The 19,063-nt window shown below is 41.2% G+C and overlaps 3 protein-coding genes across 6 annotated transcripts; 1 reads left to right on the top strand and 2 right to left on the bottom strand.

Annotated features, from left to right (window-relative positions):
• Positions 1 to 1,432: 1,432 nt before the first annotated feature.
• Positions 1,433 to 3,514, bottom strand: LOC149988417 (uncharacterized). Its single transcript, XM_090252783.1, has 3 exons — positions 3,499 to 3,514; positions 1,968 to 2,227; positions 1,433 to 1,864 (listed from the first exon to the last, which is right to left on the bottom strand). The coding sequence occupies exons 1-3, from the start codon at positions 3,512 to 3,514 to the stop codon at positions 1,784 to 1,786; spliced, it is 357 nt and encodes a 118-aa protein (XP_090108909.1). The 3' UTR covers positions 1,433 to 1,783.
• Positions 3,515 to 3,892: 378 nt separating this feature from the next.
• On the top strand, positions 3,893 to 6,856 carry LOC112286077 (gibberellin 20 oxidase 1). Its single transcript, XM_024527621.3, has one exon. The coding sequence runs from the start codon at positions 4,904 to 4,906 to the stop codon at positions 6,032 to 6,034; it is 1,131 nt and encodes a 376-aa protein (XP_024383389.1). The 5' UTR covers positions 3,893 to 4,903; the 3' UTR covers positions 6,035 to 6,856.
• A 3,983-nt stretch (positions 6,857 to 10,839) lies between these two features.
• LOC112286076 (protein decapping 5) lies at positions 10,840 to 17,166 on the bottom strand. 4 transcript variants are annotated; one of them, XM_090252303.1, is made up of 10 exons: positions 16,621 to 17,166; positions 15,345 to 15,445; positions 15,080 to 15,166; positions 14,199 to 14,792; positions 13,469 to 14,008; positions 13,097 to 13,141; positions 12,729 to 12,806; positions 12,357 to 12,539; positions 12,030 to 12,137; positions 10,840 to 11,683 (listed from the first exon to the last, which is right to left on the bottom strand). In XM_090252303.1, the coding sequence occupies exons 1-10, from the start codon at positions 16,757 to 16,759 to the stop codon at positions 11,531 to 11,533; spliced, it is 2,028 nt and encodes a 675-aa protein (XP_090108429.1). In that variant the 5' UTR covers positions 16,760 to 17,166; the 3' UTR covers positions 10,840 to 11,530. The 4 variants fall into 4 exon arrangements, with proteins under 4 accessions (XP_090108429.1, XP_024383386.1, XP_024383387.1 ...); XM_024527618.2 differs by having other exon boundaries at positions 13,097 to 13,144; positions 15,074 to 15,166; positions 16,621 to 17,151; XM_024527619.2 differs by having other exon boundaries at positions 15,074 to 15,166; positions 16,621 to 17,151.
• Positions 17,167 to 19,063: the final 1,897 nt, after the last annotated feature.

Here is a 19,063-nt window from a genome sequence, read left to right as displayed (position 1 = left end):
ATATATGTAAAAGAAGATATGTGATAATTATGTTGCTAAAAATATATAATAATCAATTTTTATTTAATCCTTTACGAAATAGGTAGAATAGGTTAAACTTACTAAGAAAATTCAGCAATTGATAACTTTAAAAAGTATTATTATTTTAAACACTTTTTTAATGTAGCTCTTCTTTTAAGGATTTTGTTTTTATTTTTATCATTTTTATTAAGGTTTATCATAACATTCAAAGTGATAGAATTTTATATACTAATAATTCTTATTTGCACAAAAAAATTAGAATATGAAATCATAAAAAACTATTTAATTTGAATCATTTGTTGTCACATTATAAAATTATTAATTATATATTCATATTTTTTTATATTTTGATATTAAAATAGAATTTTTTATTTATAAAAAAAATTAAAATTAAATTCTAAAGCATATTTTTTTAATCAATAGATTTTAAAATTTAAAAAATAAAAAATAAAATAATATTGATAACAAATTGAAAAGTTAATTTATCTTTTATGATATTATTTTGTTTTCGTGGATCTATATATTAAAAAAGAATAAATTATAAATTAAAATTAAAATTAAATAATAACACAAAAGAATACTACAATCATTTTTGAATGGATATTATTTAGGATATTCCTAATGTGACTATAATTCCATAAAAGTTTAGTGTAATTTTAGTCAAAATTAATTTTTTTCTACTTTCATCATAATCATTTTATTGTAGCTTAATGTGTTTGTATATATATATATATAAATATATATTCATAAATTTGCAAGCAGATAAGAGTATTTTTAAAGTAAAAAATTGGTTTACATAAAAGTAAATTTATAAATTTTATTTGATTATAGTATTAAAACATGTATCTGTACAATAGATTTGTATAGTATCATTTTATGTTCCTTTAATGTTGCATTCTATATTCACATGAATTTATTTTTACTCATGCTGTTTTTCTTTGTTCTTGCCTTGTGTATGTATTTTCTTTTTCACACTTTTATCAAGTTTATGTATGGTATTACTAAAACATGTTGGTTTGATTCTTGGTTCCATTGTGGTCCATCATTGTATTGTATATTAATACAAAGCAATAACTCAGTATAATATATTACTTCCAAAGAAGAAGGCCTCAATACTAGCATCAACAAAATTTTAAAGTAACTAGCAGTACCAAAAAGCATTCATGAAACGATAAAGTATAGTTTTGAATAAATAAAAAGAATGCAACTATGATTGTTGTTGTTTGTTATACCTACTTTTCTCTACATTAAACATGCCAGAAACACTCACCCCGATAATAGTAAAAATAACTACATCAATAAATGCAACTACATCCATATTAACAACAGCCTCAGTTGTGACCAATCACAAATCTTCTTTATCGTCCATGTCATATCCTTCAGGGAACCATTCATTTATAAATTATATCTCACACAAACACAGAATAATATGTACTTTATTTAGCCTTCATCACATAGAGTCCATTAGCGGTACAGTGTAGCTTCTGACTGATCTTTGGTAGCCACTGCACAAAATTGCAACTCTCAACGCAAAACCTCACATCTAGAAGTGGGTTATTGTAGAGTCACAACAGAAACTCGAAAACTGACAAGCAGAAGTTTCAAGCCAAGACAAGCAAACGCACGCCTAAGCGGCAGCAACAGTCCACCCGTGCACTTCCTCGATCCGACATCAGGATGGGTAGCAGCAGCAGCAGCAGAATCCACCGCAACGGTATCGGTAATGCAGGGTTGAAATGGCTTTGACAATCCTTGCTACTCATCAAGATGCTACACGTATCTTTCCGTACAGAACCACCGAGGAATCAAACTGTGGGAGCCGGAACAACTCTATCGACATCGTCTGCACAACACCGAAAACTCTAGCTCGTCGAGACAGCAAAGCACTCAAAAAACCAAATGCAGGAGAAAGTTGAGAACTGATCTACAAAGACAATGATGGTTACCTTGTAGATGTACACAAACCCAGACGTAGGAAACTCAATCACGGTGGAAAAGAGCGACCAATTGAGCTCAGAATGGGGAAAACGGCACCCGAGAATCCGACAGTAGAGACCACCAAGCTGAGAACGGAACACAGCAGTGTGTATTGTATTCGATAAAACACACGATTTCACTGCATTGCAGCGCGGAACATTGCTGACTGAAAGAATTGTGTGTGTGTGTGTTGCAAGCAGTTGACTGGGGTTTGCGGGTGGACACGGTGCTATTTATTGTGCATGAAGCCACAGTGTTGCGCCTTCTCGCATGCGAGGTAGCTCCAACATCAGAGTCTTTCTATATTTATATAAGTTAGTTTTTTCTATATATATATATATATAGATATATTTATTTATTTATTATTGTTGGAATACATATGGATCGACTCTGTTATCTTTTAATACATAAAATATGTGTATATAATTCATATTTAAAATAAAAATAAGAATAAATATATTTTTTCAAATTTGATATTTTTATTAAGTGTTTTGCATTGATATCATGATAAGACAGATTTTGATAGTTTAGATATTTTACAGCAATGTGTTGTAACCAACAACTCCAATCTTCAAATGAATCATTATACTTTTTTGAAATTGCAAGTTGATCATAACCTGTTCTCAGGATCATATCCTATTTTTTGGAAACTTGATTTCAAAAAACATTCTTTTATCACAAATTTATGAAAGAATATATATATATATATATATATATATAAATGAATGAAAGTAAAACTATGACAAGGATTTCATTCTGACGTGTTGTTTGTAAATTATGTAGTTGATCATATTCTGTCCTTACCCCCATAAATTGTCTGGTAAATACCCTCATCATTACTTTTCCATTATCATTATCACATTTTAGAAAGATATCAAAAATTTCACATGTCTTACTATACATTCATTTGCACTGATTTTGAAAAAGACATCAACTTTTTTCTTTGTGGCTTCTTTGGGTTGGGAGAAAGCGAGAAAGACTTAGAGTGACATATTTTCAATAACCAGACACACAATTACCACAAACCCAGTTGTAAACAATATTCAACTCATGCAACACAAAAGCATTTATCCAAACACCTATATTTTACATAATCTATCCATACAACTTAACTAAAATCTATGAGGTGTTTTTCATGAAATATCACCCTTGAACACACAATAATTCTAATTTTAAATAGCATTAGAAACTTACCAAAATGCCAATTTTAAATTCTTTGAATTTTACATATTCAGGGGAGAGATCCACCCAATTTTGTGTTCAATAAATTTCTTTCATGTTTGGTAATTTGATTAGAAACTTATATGTGTATATATATATATATATATATATATAAAATTGTTAAAGCCACTCCCCAATGTTGTTGAAACCACATAACTAATATTAGTTATTGTGTTTTTTGAAAGGGAACCCCTCAACAGAAGCTTGAGACACAGGAGGCGTTTCCAACTTGGCTATGTGATGGAGATTCGGGCAGACGTTCGGGTAGCTATGAATCACCAGTGACGATCCCCATGTCCCGTGCCCACGGGCAGGATGGCGCCTGCCCGAAAACCAAACCCGTGATAAGTGCAGCAACCCTTGCCCATGATGTTTTCTCGGTGCAACCTAAAGACCCGTTATTTAATAAACCAATTGGAACTCTCCACGTGGCAGGTATACAGTTCCCGGATACGATCCCCCTGCCAGCAGGCCCATGACTCGGACGAGCTCGACGACGACGGAAGGGAACGAAGTCTGTCGGGAAGGGAGACGTGGACGGAGGGAGGACGAGAAGCGAGAGAGCGAGAGGGGAGCGTAAGAATCGCTAAAGGACTCCGAGAAGATGCTTCTATTCTGGAATATGGTCGCCGTTCTGGGTTGGGGGTAGCTTCCGTATCACCGGCATTGGCGCAGCAGCAGGGAGGGAAGGAAGAAGGAAGAAAGGAAGAGTGATATAAGTTCAGTTCACGTGGTGTGGGATTACTGCAACTCCCCCTCCTCCTCCTAACATCAATCTTCTTCCAGAGTTGGAACTGCGTAATAAGATTGTCAGGGATCTCGAAGGAACTGGCTAATTGCAAACGATGCAGAGAACGTAGTCAGGGAGGGGGGGAGGTAGGGGGGGGGAGAAGAACCCGGAGGTACACTTGCAGCAAGGATCTGGTTTTATTCTCGTGCTACTTGGGTGCGGATGGTGGTCGGAGGAAGACTGGTGGAAGGATCTGGGGCTTGCTCGAGAGTGGAGTCACGATGATTGTGTGTGTGAATGCTTGGATTGGTTTTCTATCTTGAATGCTGGGGGATGAAGTGTTTAGAACCCGGAAATAGTTTAATGATTTCAGGTGGTGTTGTCACGTGAATCCTACGAATCAGTTATTGATCGGATTTAGACGGGGTTAGTCAGGAAGGAGAGTGGGTGGGGTGTAGGAAGTAAGCTGAATTCTATTGGATGCTTGTTAGGGAGGAGCAACTTGACAAGGTCGGCTCAAGAAAAGGGGCTGAATATTGGGGGCCTTTTTTCTTCTTTTTTTTTTCTTTTTTTTTCTTTTATCGTCTTGCCCCGACTCTCCTTACACAGTAGTTCTTCGAAATGCTCGTCGTGTAGTGTCGTAGTGATATGTTGGTCGGTGGGAAACGGTTTTAAGGGAGTGGCTTTATGGGAGTATATAAAATGCCTCTGGTTATTTTTGGCGATGGATTTTGATTTTGGATTTAGGGGACGAAGTTGGGGTGCTGGGTTTATGAGATTACGTGTGAGTGGTGTCACGAGGCACTGCTTGACAAGGGGGTCGGTGGAGTAGTAGCCGTCGTCTTAAGTATTCTGTGTGGAATTACAAGAAAAGAGGGTGTTTCGTGAGTGCTCTGTTTCGTGGGTTGTTTGTTTTTGTTTGTTGTTGTTGTGAGTTGTTGGAGCGAGTTAGCCATGGCATCAAATCAACCTCCGAATCCATTTTCGCTCATTCGAGCGGCTTCCATCACTCCGGCGGCGCAGAGCAGCTTGCAGTCGCTGCTGAGTCAAGGCTCGCAGGACTTGGCAGATTTCGTGTGGCCGGAGGATGAACGTCCGACTATTCCACACAACGATTACCGGCGCGATAGGGAGCTCCCTGTCATCGACTTGTCAGGCTTGCAGGATGGGTCCGACGAGACGAAGATGAAACTGGCGAAGCGGATTGCTGCTGCCGGCTCAGAGTGGGGGTTTTTTCATCTCATAAACCATGGTATCCCCGTCGCTGACCTAGACGAGGTGCAGTTACAAACCCGACGCTTCTTCGAGCTTCCCATGGAGCATAAGCAGCGTGCCATGAGTCTTGAGACTGCCAACGCGAATAATGTATATGGTTACGGATTGAACACTACTGGATACAAGTACGCAGGTCGCCCCTGGATCGAGCGATTTCAGTGTAGCTGGTCCCCCAAGTCCAATCTCCGCGAGCAGGCTCAGCGTTTACTCGATGGTCAAGCCTTTCACGATTTCCAAGCAGCTGTGGAATCCTTTTGCTCAGGAGCAGAGAAGCTGGCGAAGCTTACCCTGGAGTTGTGTGCTCTGGGGTTAGGCCTGGCTCCTGATACTTTTAGCCAACACATGAATCCCAGCCAATCGATTGCACGATTGAATTATTACCCCGCCTGTCCGACCCCGGATCTCACCCTTGGTTTGGGCGCGCACACTGATCCCTACACCCTCACTTTCTTACATCAATGTCAAGTGGGGGGATTACAAGTGTGTAAGGACGGGAAATGGATCACCGTTAAGCCTCGACGAGGCGCGTATGTTGTCAACGTCGGAGACAATCTCCAGGCATGGACCAATGGACGATTCAAGAGCGTGGAGCACAGAGCTGTCCTAAACGACAAAGTGTCACGGCTATCTCTAGTATTTTTTTATGCTCCTCCTCTAGACACTGTCATATCAGCTCCTCAAGAGCTGATCCAAGCTGACGGCAAGCGACGCTACAAAAGCTTCACGTGGGGAGAGTATCTCGATTACTTAAAGAGGCAGAATTTTGAGAAGGGCAAGAATGAGCGATGGGTCGAAGGCTTTGCACTTTGAGTCCAATAGCCTGCTCCGCTTGAATTTTGCGTAGGGGAGGACGATTCTTGTACACTTCTGGACTAGCTGCCACTCATAGGGCGAAGTGCAGCTCCTCTTATTTTCGGACCAGCTTGAGTGTGCCAAAGTGCACTTCGCTGCGATTTTGTCCCACGCACTTGAAAATCCTTCTATGCACACGGAGGCCTAGAAACAATTATGACTATTCTTAAGTGACACTACCCATGAGCTGCGAAGGTGAAGCATTTTGCTTCGTGCACAACTTTTTGGGGGTCAAAAGGTTTCCATGAACGATCTCATTCTTTCTCATCATATCCAGCATCCTCCTCTCCTCTCCCGTCGGCCAGTGGGTCGATGATGTCTTCTTCCATCTCCTATTATTAACTACAGTTTTCCAAATTCAATCTTGCTTCCAATTCCGTCATCTTCTTTCGTCTCCCACATTTGTCTGCCCACCTTCTTCACGCCTCCAGTCGCCTGTGCGCTTCTACTTTGCACGTAACCTTAGATTTCTGCAAGAGTTTGCCTGGAGCCATTCCTACTTATCTAGCTTAGCTACTTGTGGTCTGAAGGGATTCTTCGGGGTTCAGAATGATGACTACGTTCCAGAGCAACAGCTCCTTCAGGATTCAAAGTAGTTTCTCTTCTACGTCGCATCTCTTTATATGTGGGTCGTTTCTCCACCAACATACGTCCCTCTTACAGGCTTTAGAGAAATGGTAACCATGAGCACGGAATGAGGATCAGCACGGGATCAATGTGTATGTATGCCAACCTTGGTTGGCGGTTCTGTTAAATAATAACTTGTAACCGTTAAGAGCAGTCTATGGTTCTCGATGCATTCGCTTGATTCACCTCAGAGTTTCTCGAAATGCCCCCAAGTTTCCAATGTGCTGAGTACAATTCCTACAATGCACATGGGGACCCCTGGATCTGACTTCTGCAACAGCAAAAGCCCAGTTCAACCAGTTTCGTAGTCTCCAGCTGATGCTGCAGCCTCCTACGTTGATGACCTGCTCACAACTGCAGGGTCGAAAACAATGTCTGGGAGTGAAGAAAGGAAACGAGCCTTGCGAAGTGGAGACTGGCGCTGCTGCCCTAAAGACCATAGCTGCCTTGTCTGTGCACCATCAGAACTACACAATCCATCATGAGCTTGCACATGGCGTATCGATTTCAACCTCTTGCCTTGTGGCGTTAGTCTTCGCTGATCTGACAGTGAACTTAAAATTAGAACCATAGAGGACAGTTGTGCATGTGTTCTATCATGAAGCATCACTTCTGTCTTCAATAACCCAATGTCTGAATAGAATATTGCTTCATTCTTCAGAGGATGCCTTGCTTTATGTCTGATTGAATATGTAGTTGCTGTATTATGTTTCTTTATTGCTTGATTCTTTTTGATGTGTATGGAAGTATTTAGTTTGACCCTGAGCTGCAGTAAGTCAATTGGTTGTTACAATGTACTGCTTTTTGAATGACTTCTTTGCTTTACATGTATTTGATGCATGTAATATTTAAGTAGTAGTGATGTCATGCACAAATACCTCAGTGGTAAATTTGTCTTAGATTGTTATGTTTATATATATGTAAAAAACAGAAGAAGATGCATGAATTGTGTTTCCATTCTCAATAAGAACTCTGAATAATTTAATTTTAATATTGCAATATCATGATATCATAATTTTCCCAAATAAAAATAAAGTCATATTAATATTGCAACTACATCTAAACAACCTAAAGGGTGAAAAATATTCAAAAACTAAAATTAAAAATCAAATATCTGCAATCCACACACTCAATCTACGTAAAATTTATATAACATATCACTTACCTCAAATCAAACAAGAATAATAACAATAATAAAAAATCAACAGCAAAAAGCAGGAAAAATTAAAAAAAATAAAAAAAATAAAAAATAAAAAATGAATCCAAGAAAAAAGACCACATAGGTTTGGAGACGAGAAATGACCTCATAAACCTAACAAACTTGGAATAAAAAAAACAATTCTTTGATTCTTAATATAGATGGTGCCACGTCGGCCACGCGCAAGCGGAAGACGGAATAGGCGGCGTCCACCGCCACCGCTATCTCGATCTCGATCTCGATCTCATGGACCTCGCCACTCACTCACTCGCTTGCTCAATCCCAGTTGCTGCTCATCGCATCCCTGCACCGCATTTTCTCCATCCATGTATGCATGCATTCTTAACTTGAAGCCTACACTCCCGGGTCTCTGCGATGCTTGGCAACATCAACTTGTCCATTGTTGCTGAGTAGAGTCGGATTTTGTTGGCAGCTCGGAACGCGTGAAGGATCCGATTCTGGAAGCGCCTTTACTTGTGGGTTTGCAGGCGCAAGTGTGTGGGAACTTAACCCCGCGGAGGGACGTTCCGCTCTACGAAGAGATCTAGGATGAGACCTGGGTATTTCTCTTTTTCTGCACCGATGTGAGTGCGTGCAGCAGCCCCAGCGTGGCACCCATGGACGAGAGCTGAGAGGCTGTCATCGAATGCGGGTCCGCATCTGAAGAATTGTGTGATGGAGTCCGACAGGACGCCCACGTGCCCTTAAAAATATCTTTCAGGGAATCAGCCTGTATGCTGCGAAAAGAAGTTGTGAGGAAGAGTCGGAGGGCGGTGTCACACTTGACAAGACCAGTTTCTGCCAGTTGCTTCGAATCTTATCAGCTGCCCTGGATAATGAGCTGTAGTGGAATCAATTCTCAAGTACGTAGGTGCTACTCTGCATGGCGTAGGTAGAAGCGAATTCGGAAGAGATGGTTACATTGTTCTTTTACCACCACTAAGGGCCTGCAGATCCTGTTATCCCACTAACCATCACTTCGTAGATTATTCAGCTCACTCAATGAGCTCGGAATGCTACAGGCACATGCGCTTCAGTACCACTTGAGTAATGTCAAAAATGATAGATGAGGGCGATAGCGCAGTGCATTCAATTTCACCCTCGATCAACTTTTCTGTTTCGAAGGAGGATGTGTGAAGCTCACCCTCACGGCATGCTCATCTCGCCAGCCAAACCCCTAACGATCACGTCCTCGCAACGTTCCGGGAGGCAGGGGGAGGGGGAGATGGGAATTAGAGAATGAGGAAGCAGGGGAGGATGGTGTGGAGAGGAAATTAGAAGAAGAAAACAGAGGTGGAAGAGGAGGAGGACGGACAGCGCACGCCGAGAGTTCACTAAACGAGCGCAGCATTCAGCGATGGTGGAGGAGACGATGGCGCAAATGCTGAATGACGACGCGAGGCAACAGTGGCAGCAGCACCGAGCGAGGTGAGGCTGATGGCTTCTCCTTCGGACTCCAACTAACAACAGCCATGGACGTCCATAGAACCTCAATCCTTTTCCCTTCTTCTGTGCTTCTCCCTCCCCCCTTGGCATTGCCCTTTTCCCTTCCCGCCCTTCCTCCCTCCTCCAGAAGATGCCTCGCCTATCTATAGAATGTCGGCCGAACATGTCCAGCTCACTGCTCCATCCTAATTATTCTGTAAACAGCACACAAAGTACATTCCAGCAATTTTGGAAGGTAGGTTATGAGTAAAGCGTCCATGCCCTCCCTCCAGCAGCAGCGGCATCTTCTTCGTCCCACTTTCGATTAGACCTCATGTTGTGGTGGACGACGCACATTTCGCGGCTATGGCTGGATTCTCTAGAACTTGGCAAAACGCTGCTTCCGTTTCAGATTGGTTGATGTGTCCGTATGAGAGGTTCGAGCCCAACTGATGGAAGTTGTTCATTTCGTTTCTCCTGCATTTGTTGTTGTGTTGCATTGGTGCGATGGAAATTCTATTTCTGATACTGGCAACGATTGATTTGAACTAGTTTCCTTCACTTCAATGATTTTGTTGCTTTCAAGAAAAGGTTTTGGAAGAACATTTTGTGGTAGTTGAAAAGCACGCATTGAGGCACAACAGTTGGAATCATGCTTACCAACTTGTGCACAAGTACACTTTTGACGATTATATCTATCTTTATCTCTACACAAATTCGTGAAAAAGCTCGAGCATTTGATGGTTGTGTAGTTTTTGATACATCCTTTAGTTTACGTAATATTGTTGAATGCAGCTATTTATTAGCTTCTTCCACCTTACAATGATCAATAACCCGAATGAAGTTCAAAAGAGCAGCCACGGAACTCACTGCAAAATCGTTGCAATGTATCTCGCTGGATATTTTTCACAAAAAAGTTTCAAGCAAGCATACACATTGATGCACATCTCTACAACCAACAGTTCACAAAAATGAAGCTTTGAGATTCTGAGATCCCATCATTCACAGTTTTTTGTACGAGATGAACCCAAGGTTCAAACTTGCGCAACAGAAATTTACTGCATACTATTCGCTTCATCATACCCATTTAATTGACTGTTGGATATATGTTCTTCTTTGTTGTGGTAGGATACTCTTGCACTTCTAGACCACACCAAATATTCAATTCAACAAGCTTGTATGAACATTCAACTGTCTACTGTGCGCTGCAGCACTGTACACTCGCAGATGTCTCGGAGACGTCTCCTAGACCGTTGCAACTCTGGCCATCCCCGGGAGGGCCATTGTTTAGGTGTAGACAACTACAGCGACTCAAGCAACACGGAGTATCCAGGTCTTTCAATAAGATAATGCAATATGCATACAGCCTAACAACCAAAGAAGCTCCAAATCGCACCTGAATACCCGCGGACTCCAGCACACAAATCAATGCAGCGAGTACGCCACGCCTGTGTTGAACAAACTCAAGATGCAACTCGTCAACAAGATTGAACCATCTCAATATTCAACATGATGACGATAAACCTGAACGAACAGGTTGGGCAGTGAAAAGCGCCAGTTTATTCCCATCAACAGACTCCCGCCACCGAAGACCCTCAAAGCAATATAGACATGAGAGGGTCAACCTGACGCCTGGTGTCAATCTGTTCATCCTAGACTACCCGACCATCTGCAAACCCAACCTTCACTATCCACAACAAGGTTGCCGCATAACCCAGATTTTGTAGCGAATTAAAACTCTCGCTCCAAACCATACTGACCAGAACCACTTACAGCCTAGATGACCTCTCACGTATCATCAACAGCTGTTCTACCTTGGCACATATTGCAGGGGATCCAAGCTTTCGGTCTACCTCCTATCCCAGGTCAGATGCTGTTCCGATGGCTACCTGGCTATGAGTCGGACCCAACAGCAGAGTACTGTAAAGAAAGTGGCACTGACACAACCTGGAGACCCATCATCGCTCAGGGTGCTCCACAACTGTCTCGTTCCTCCTCTGCCTCTTTTCTGGAACAGCAAATCTAAAGCCGGTTCCACAAATCCGCAATCCTCTACACGACCTGCCAAATTCTTACTGCTAACATGCACAACCTACACACCCCACCAACCGAGAAAGCGTCTTAAAGCATAATTGCTGCGCATTCCCTTCGTATGTCCAATGCGGTAGCCACAGCACATTCCCATAACAAATGGGAATAACTACTCATACATTGCCGGAAGAGGCACGGCCCCTGCCATAACCGCCAGCTCTGCCTATGCCGTAACTCCCTCCTCCGCCACCGAAGTAGCCGCCCCTGTGGCCACCGCGGCGTCCTCCACGTCCTCCAGAGGACCTCACAGGAAAAGCCCCAAACGTCTGAAGGCAACCAAAGCGCAGAAAGTTTCCAAAACAACACCAATTTAGGCACAAACCTCAAATACATGTTCTTAACATATGAGAGGTAAAGGAAAACAATGTTCATAACGTCTGATGCGTATTACTGAAGTTGAGCAGTTTTTTACCATGCTGTATTTTCACACACATCCACCTATCAAACAGAAAAAAACTGAGCAAGGATGAAATTGAATGTAGTGAACGAACTCTCTCGTGTATCATCATTTTTTAGACTCTTCTGGTCGCATAGAAGTGAATTTGCCTGTAGCATTCCGAGCTCGTTCCCGCCAGAGCTAGTAAAGCATGCTTATCAAGTGGAATGACATACCTCTGTGTCAATCCTGCGTTGCTCAGAGAATTTAGGGCGTTCACCACGTCCTCCGTGAGTTGCATCACAGGATAGAGAATCGAAGAAGTCATCCTTGTTGTACAAAGCCTGACACAAAAGCCACCGTAACCTTGAGATAACCGCACAGAACATCAAAACATTGTTCAATCTGGTATGATTTCAAGCAATCAAATATCCTTTTACCACAAACTTCAGCTCATAGATGTCACAAACATATGTTGGTCTTTTTTCTCCTAGGAAGTTTTTCACTCAGTGTTTTTTAGCAGCGGTCACAAAGTGTGTTTCCCAATGACAAGTATGAACTACCTTCTTTGATGCATCTGATTGTGCAGAATCAGCTGCGTCAGCTTCGACGTTTCCATCATCATCCTCGTATTCTTCTTCTTCATCCTTCCCTCCAAGGGTGCCCCAAACTTCGTCTTTTTTGAATTTCTCATTCATGGCTGTGAAGTCGAAATCTTCAGTGAACTGATGTGTAGGATTCGCCAGCTGCTTATCACAAGTAACAACCTTATCAGACATAGACCCATTGTATGCTACAGACACACACAGCAAGTTGGAAGTTGCAAAGTGCGCTGTGATCAGGAAGGAAATAACTCAGCAGAATCCAAATCTAGATAGTAATATTCCAAAATGAAAAGGCGAATTAGAAGAGGGAGACCAAGAATCGCCACTTGCCCCAAGTCCTCTTCCGCTGCCACTGCCTCGACCTCTTCCACGACGATTGTAATTGCCGTTACCTTGATAACCATTTCCCTGCACATCATTTTTCATTATCAACTCTTATCAGCCAAGCTACAGAGGAAGGATCGTTCATTTAAAACCATTTCCTCAGTAGAAATCCACATCAACAAGCCGTGATACAATCCCCAACCACGCATCCCGACTAGTGCCCAAATTTTTTTTAAGGGTCATGAACCTAGCTTAACTAGCCTCCGATTAAAGGAATGATGCAAACGTGGAAAATACCCGTGCAAAAGTCATCCATCACCGTTGTCAAGATGACCAGAAACATACTTTAACCAGAACAAAAAGCGGTACAGTACCTGCCAGCGATTCTTTTGACCAACAGGCGCGCTATGACTTCCTCGCTGCTGAGTGAAAAAAAATCAGATTTTAGAATAAGTCCTGTTATAATACGCAAAATGTCCTCACGTTCTGAAAATTCGAAGTACTATTCAGAGAAGTTAACCAAGAGTATAACAATAAACTACTCGACATTTCACCTGAAAAGTTTACACAGTTATGCTTGATGTTTGCTGCTGAGAAAGATCGAAAATAGCATGTTGCATTATCACGTAATCCAAGTCGAATGACAAAACAAAAACGTTGATAGCGCCCCTACACCCGACACAGGAAAAAGAAAGAAGAAATCTCCCACTGGGTATATTTTGCTGAACGTTTCGAAATGAGTGTACCTGTGCCGTTGCCTGTTGCTTTTGCTCGCCTGTGGGCAGTGGAAGTAGAGGCTGACTGACTTGTGCCTGGGAAGTTGCGGTCTGTGAGCTGGTTTGCACCACGGGTGTTATTGCTACATGGGCCAATTCAGCTGTTTTCTGCTCCAACTTTGGAGCCACTTGGCTTTGTGCTATGGTTGGTCCTGGCTTTGCTGCCGACGCTACACTCTCTGAGGATTGCGCTGTCTCAATTTGTGGTGTTATCAAATACTCGGAAGACAAGGTGGGTGCACTTGACGTACTCTGTGTACTTAGCCCTTGGGAAAAGGATCCCACAGCCTGTTGTGATGGAACTTGGGACACACTCCCCACAATGCGCCGGGGGTTCTTCGCAACTGGGGTAATCATCGCGCTGACGCCTTGCATGGAGAAAGGTAAGCTGGAAGCGGCTGAAATGGGGACACCTGAGGCAGAGGCAGAAACCGTTGTCCCGATCGATGAAGCAACTGGAGCGGCAACTGTGCTCATAGCAGATTCTGTAGGTTTCACCGCGGTTGAAGCCTGCGTATACACCAGCATTGGCACTTGAAATACTAAACAGAAAATCATGAGACACTTGAACCACAAAAAAAAAACAAAAAAAAACAAAAAAAAAACAAAAAAAACAAAAAAAACAAAAAAAAAAACAAAACAAAGAAGTAAATACATCATTAAGTAAATATACTTATTTTTTGTAAAAGACAACATTTACCGGAGCTGTAGTTGCTGCAACCAGAGGTGTCAGTGTAATGGCAGTGCTAGAAACAGGAGCTTTGGAGTCACTTGATGTAGAAGGCTGGGTGTGCGACTGCAAAGCCGGAGTAGCTACGCCGCTAGAACTGGGACCATTTATCGGACCTTGAGGGCGTGATGATGGAGCTACCTGCTGTGCCAGGGGTGGTGGTTGTGGTCCCTGCTGACTCTGCTGTATAGGTTGTGGCTGTTGTTGTTGTTGTAGCTGCTGCTGCTGCAGGGGCTGACCTTGTGATGGAACTGCCAACGGAGGAGGAGGTTGAGGGGGCATTGGCTGATGTTGCATGTGCCCCGCTGGTGGAGGTCTGTAGTAACCATGCCAGTACATTGGCATGGCGAGACCTGACCCATTGGCACCAGGAAGTGGTGGGGGGGGACCCCAAGACTGCAATCCTGCCGGAGGATATAGAGGAGGCACAGCGCTTCTGTACGGAGATGGTGGCATTCCCATGTAAGGAGGAGGAGCGCTTGGCTCTGAGGAAGATCCTGCCGCTGGAATCCCACCATTGTAGGGCCCAAGAGAGGACGGCAGGGGATACTGTAGCTGAGAATGCTTCAGCAGGGAAGTGGACATAGCACAGACATTAGAGATAAAAACAAGAAAAATTCATCCTCTCCGAAACTTGGCGTTTCAGGTATGTGATTCGTACATGCAAAAAAAGCCACTAGACGTCATGCATGCTCCAGTCGTTGATGGTAACATGGATGGTCAACATTCCAACTATCGCATCATATAGATAGGGTTTGTCTTACCAGATTCTCTACTCCAAGAGCGAACTTAGGTAAAGTTTGCTACTGTTCAAGGGTAATAGAGTAAAGTTTAAGACAACGTACCGGTACCTGAAGTGATATGATTGCAGGATCTGTCGGTTGGTGTAGAGGAGGGGGATGTAAGGGAGGTGGTGGAGACGACTTCACTTGCAAATCCTGTTCACATAATGCAAGGCAACTCAATATCATGAAACTCTTCGTGGAAGGGTCGAATGCAGAGTTACCACTGAAACATATTCCAAGCCAAATATGGACATATTCAATTCGCAGGTAGATTGAGGCGCTAAGAACCTAAACACGTAGTTTCTTCTTTCATATCAGTCACAGGTTCAACCTTGATATCCGACCCTCGAAAAATGATGTAGTCATAGACTTTGTCGCTAGCAGGAATCTGGGGTCCTTCCTTTTTGCGTCCTTCTGTCCCAAACGACCGAACTGCATAAAAAAAAATCAAGGACTCATTAACCATCACCTAAATTCAGCTCTACTCCACTCAACCCAGGGTGCAGTGTAACACTAAATACGACTCTGTAAAAAAAAGCAACACAATGACTTCAACAAAATACTGTTCCAGAATCATTCTAGTTCCAAATGCCTTGAAGTGGTTGCAATTCTGCAACGCGCTCTTCATTTCAACAAAAACACAAACAATTCCACAAAAAAGGTAAAAGAACAACTATGATGAACGCAAGGCAAGAGACGTGACTTTTTATCACACCAAACACTCATTAGCATGTGACGGAATCTAAAAATCGGATAATACACCTTCACAAATTTGCTTAAGTGTCATGCAGATTTTACCAGAGCTCGTAAATTAAGGTCATACACAATCGATCTAGTTGCTGCTTACCCATCTCCCCTCATCATCTGAAAGTGAAACATTCAAAAAGTTCCAATGCCAAATGACCTTTACATATACGACTACTTTTAACCTTCATCATCAAAGTCCATTTCCGAAGTTGGAAGTGCTCTGGACGTCCGCCGTGACAATGAATGACACCACGACTTTCTTATGAAATTCGATTCAGAAGCTGAGTGATGGTTTTTCTCCGTCCAAAACGTCATGGCAAATGCTTAACACCAGACGACTAACGCATGTCTCACGATTTCCGACTCAATTGGGACAACTACCCCTGCTACTGCGACGCAGAAGTACAGTCCATTATGCTTCGAAATTTGATTAGTTAGAATTGAGAACACTAAATTAATGCTCTTACGTAAGGATATAATTCCATACTTAAACAGCTGCAAACACATCAACAGAAAAGGATTCAAAAGGTCCTCCACACAACATATTATGTGAGTCAATTCACGCATCAAACCCTAAGTAAAACTCTACCCGCAACCTCCAACTGACCCGATTACGCTCAAAAGAGATAATTCACATACAGTGTTCAAATCCAACTCGTCATTAACCCGTCCATAACCTAAGCATAAAGAGAAAATGTACAGGCTGCTGAATAGGACCCAAAACCCTAATAGACCAGATTGACATTCCACCACACCCAAAACAGTACCCTCGTCCCATACCCCAAATTACAAAAATCCATCCCCATTCGAGCTGGAATCCCCCATAAAAAAGAATGATACATTTGGATACCAAACCGTACCGTTCTGCAGCGCTATGTTGGAATTTTCGGTGTCTACAGTATACAAAATCCCCTCATACCGAATCTCACTCTTGGATGTGAGGCTTATGAGGCTGCCAATGTAAGAGTCAGCCGTGTTCGGCCCTCGCCCTCGCCCCATTTCGCCTCCACTCGAAACTCCAACCCTCCCTCGTTTCCCGACACCGTTGTTACTCTCACCTACACGTCTTCTCACGCACGGCACATCGTAAATGCGACAACCAAGCCAGGGAGGCTGATTCTCAGTATGGCTGTTTGCATGAGGCTGTGCGAAGAGGGGGCTGTAAAACACGATCAATTGGAAATTGGATAACTCTTGCCCGACGAAGCTCTTGGTCAGTCAAGTGAGGATACTAGGAACGTAAAAGCATGGCGATGGAATGATCTCTGGCAACAAGATCAACACCAATTAAGCCTGCACTGGCATCACTCATCCGCAAGACCCCACCACTCTCCAACCCACGACCCTAAGCCAACACCTCGCGTGCATCCGCTCTTATGGATATTCTTCGCACTCTCGATATCCACACCACCAGGTCGTAGCGTATGACGCGCCTCATGGCTTTTGTTTTTGTCTAGATGCCGCCTGCATTTGCTCTACTGTGCGGCAACATGCGGTATTGGGTGTCTCGAAAACCTTCGAAGATTTCGCAGATGTCGCCGTGCACAGCAGGATCTTTATAACGCTAAGGATATGTACATGTATATTTCTGTGAATTAGGATTGAAGGGCAATAAGAGACACTAGTGAGTGCATAAGAGGTGAGCTTGTGGGCAAATTAATGGTATTCCTGAGGATTGTGGGTACCTACCTTTCGGTGGTGACCATGATCGCCATGAACCTCTGTGTTTTGAAATGCTCCTTGGCTACATCGCTCACTTTGTTTTGCATGAACTTGTATGAATTTAAGCACTTGGGCATGCAAAGAATCTTAGCTCTTCACCGTCGGTTGGTTGCTGTGCTTTGTGATTAAATCAATTTTACATTTTTCCCATTTTCAATTCACTTCAATTTTTATTTGTGTGTATGTGTGGGGGTATGGATTTATATACTAAAGGGTGCATTTCTAGTGATAGAAAACAATGAAGAACAATGAACACACTAAAGTTGCATCATAGTTCTAAAATTTACTTTTAATTTATCAACTGATGTGTAACATTTCTTTGTTCATTAGAGGTGTCTCTAAACCATGGAAATATTAACTGGGATTTATATGGAATTTACAAGGAATGTTTCTAAAGCAAAAGTACAACTTAAGAAATTTTACCCATGTTGAACAAAATAATATATATAAAATAATTACTACCTATTTTATGTACTATCCTGAATTATAAAGCATGTTATTTAGTGTTCAAAGTACAAGACAGTCTTTTCACACATGAAGAAATAAACAAAGAATAAAATCAAATATAAAGAATGTACAGGAAATCGATCTTCTAAGCATTATGGTAGTTGTGATAAAATACTCAAAGAATATTCAAAATACAGTATCATTAAAATCTAATTAATTTTAAAAAAGATTAAAAATTACATTACTTTTATTTGTGTCTATCTTAGCTACTAAAAGAGACTAAAAGATGCTTTTTAAGAATCTCAAAAAGTAATAGACACAAGATAATAAAATCACAATAAACAATAATAATGATAACAATTATACAAACATGCAAAATAAAGTACTCAAAACAAACTTCTGTGGCAACACAAAAAACTTAAACGGAATTTAATAAGAATTAAATAACTTTTTGATTACAAAAGATTTTGTTGAATGAGTTAAAGTGCATCGTTGATATATTTCATGTTCTTCCTAAACCACATGTTTTATATATTATAAAAACTAATGGTAACTTTAAAATCAATTGAAAGGTTTTATCTATTGTGAAGTAACTTCTTTTTATGAAAAAAACATAGCCACAAAATACAATATTGGTTTATATTTTTATTTTTTAAATTGAACTCAAAATTATTGAGTAATAAATTTTTTAGTCTAATGTCATTTTCAATAATTTAGTAGATTGGTTCTATCATCCATTGAAATCACAAAAATCATTCTTTCATGTTAATTCTTTAATTTTTCATATCATTTAGTTAAAAATTTACAAAGTTTGATACTTTTGTTGTTATTGATTATCACTACATTAATGCTTGTACATCTCTTCAACTGATTTTGCTCAAACAATAAATGAAAAAAGTATTAACTAACATGATAAAGATTTTAATAATTAAAATAACATAATCAAATTGTAAGTAAAATTGAACTAAAAAATAAAATACTAACTTTATTTAAATTAATAAAATTGGTGAATTGATTAAAATTTGTATATACTATTATTTAAATATATTGAAGGTGTACAAAAGAAACTTATAGAATTTCACGTAAATATTAGAAAAATGAATCAAAATAATAATGAAAAACTTAATGTTGAAA

The sequence above is a fragment of the Physcomitrium patens genome, chromosome 8, assembly GCF_059467195.1.
Source record: "Physcomitrium patens ecotype Gransden chromosome 8, ASM5946719v1, whole genome shotgun sequence".
Taxonomy (NCBI): Eukaryota; Viridiplantae; Streptophyta; class Bryopsida; order Funariales; family Funariaceae; genus Physcomitrium; species Physcomitrium patens.
This window is presented reverse-complemented; position numbering and strand designations above follow the sequence as displayed.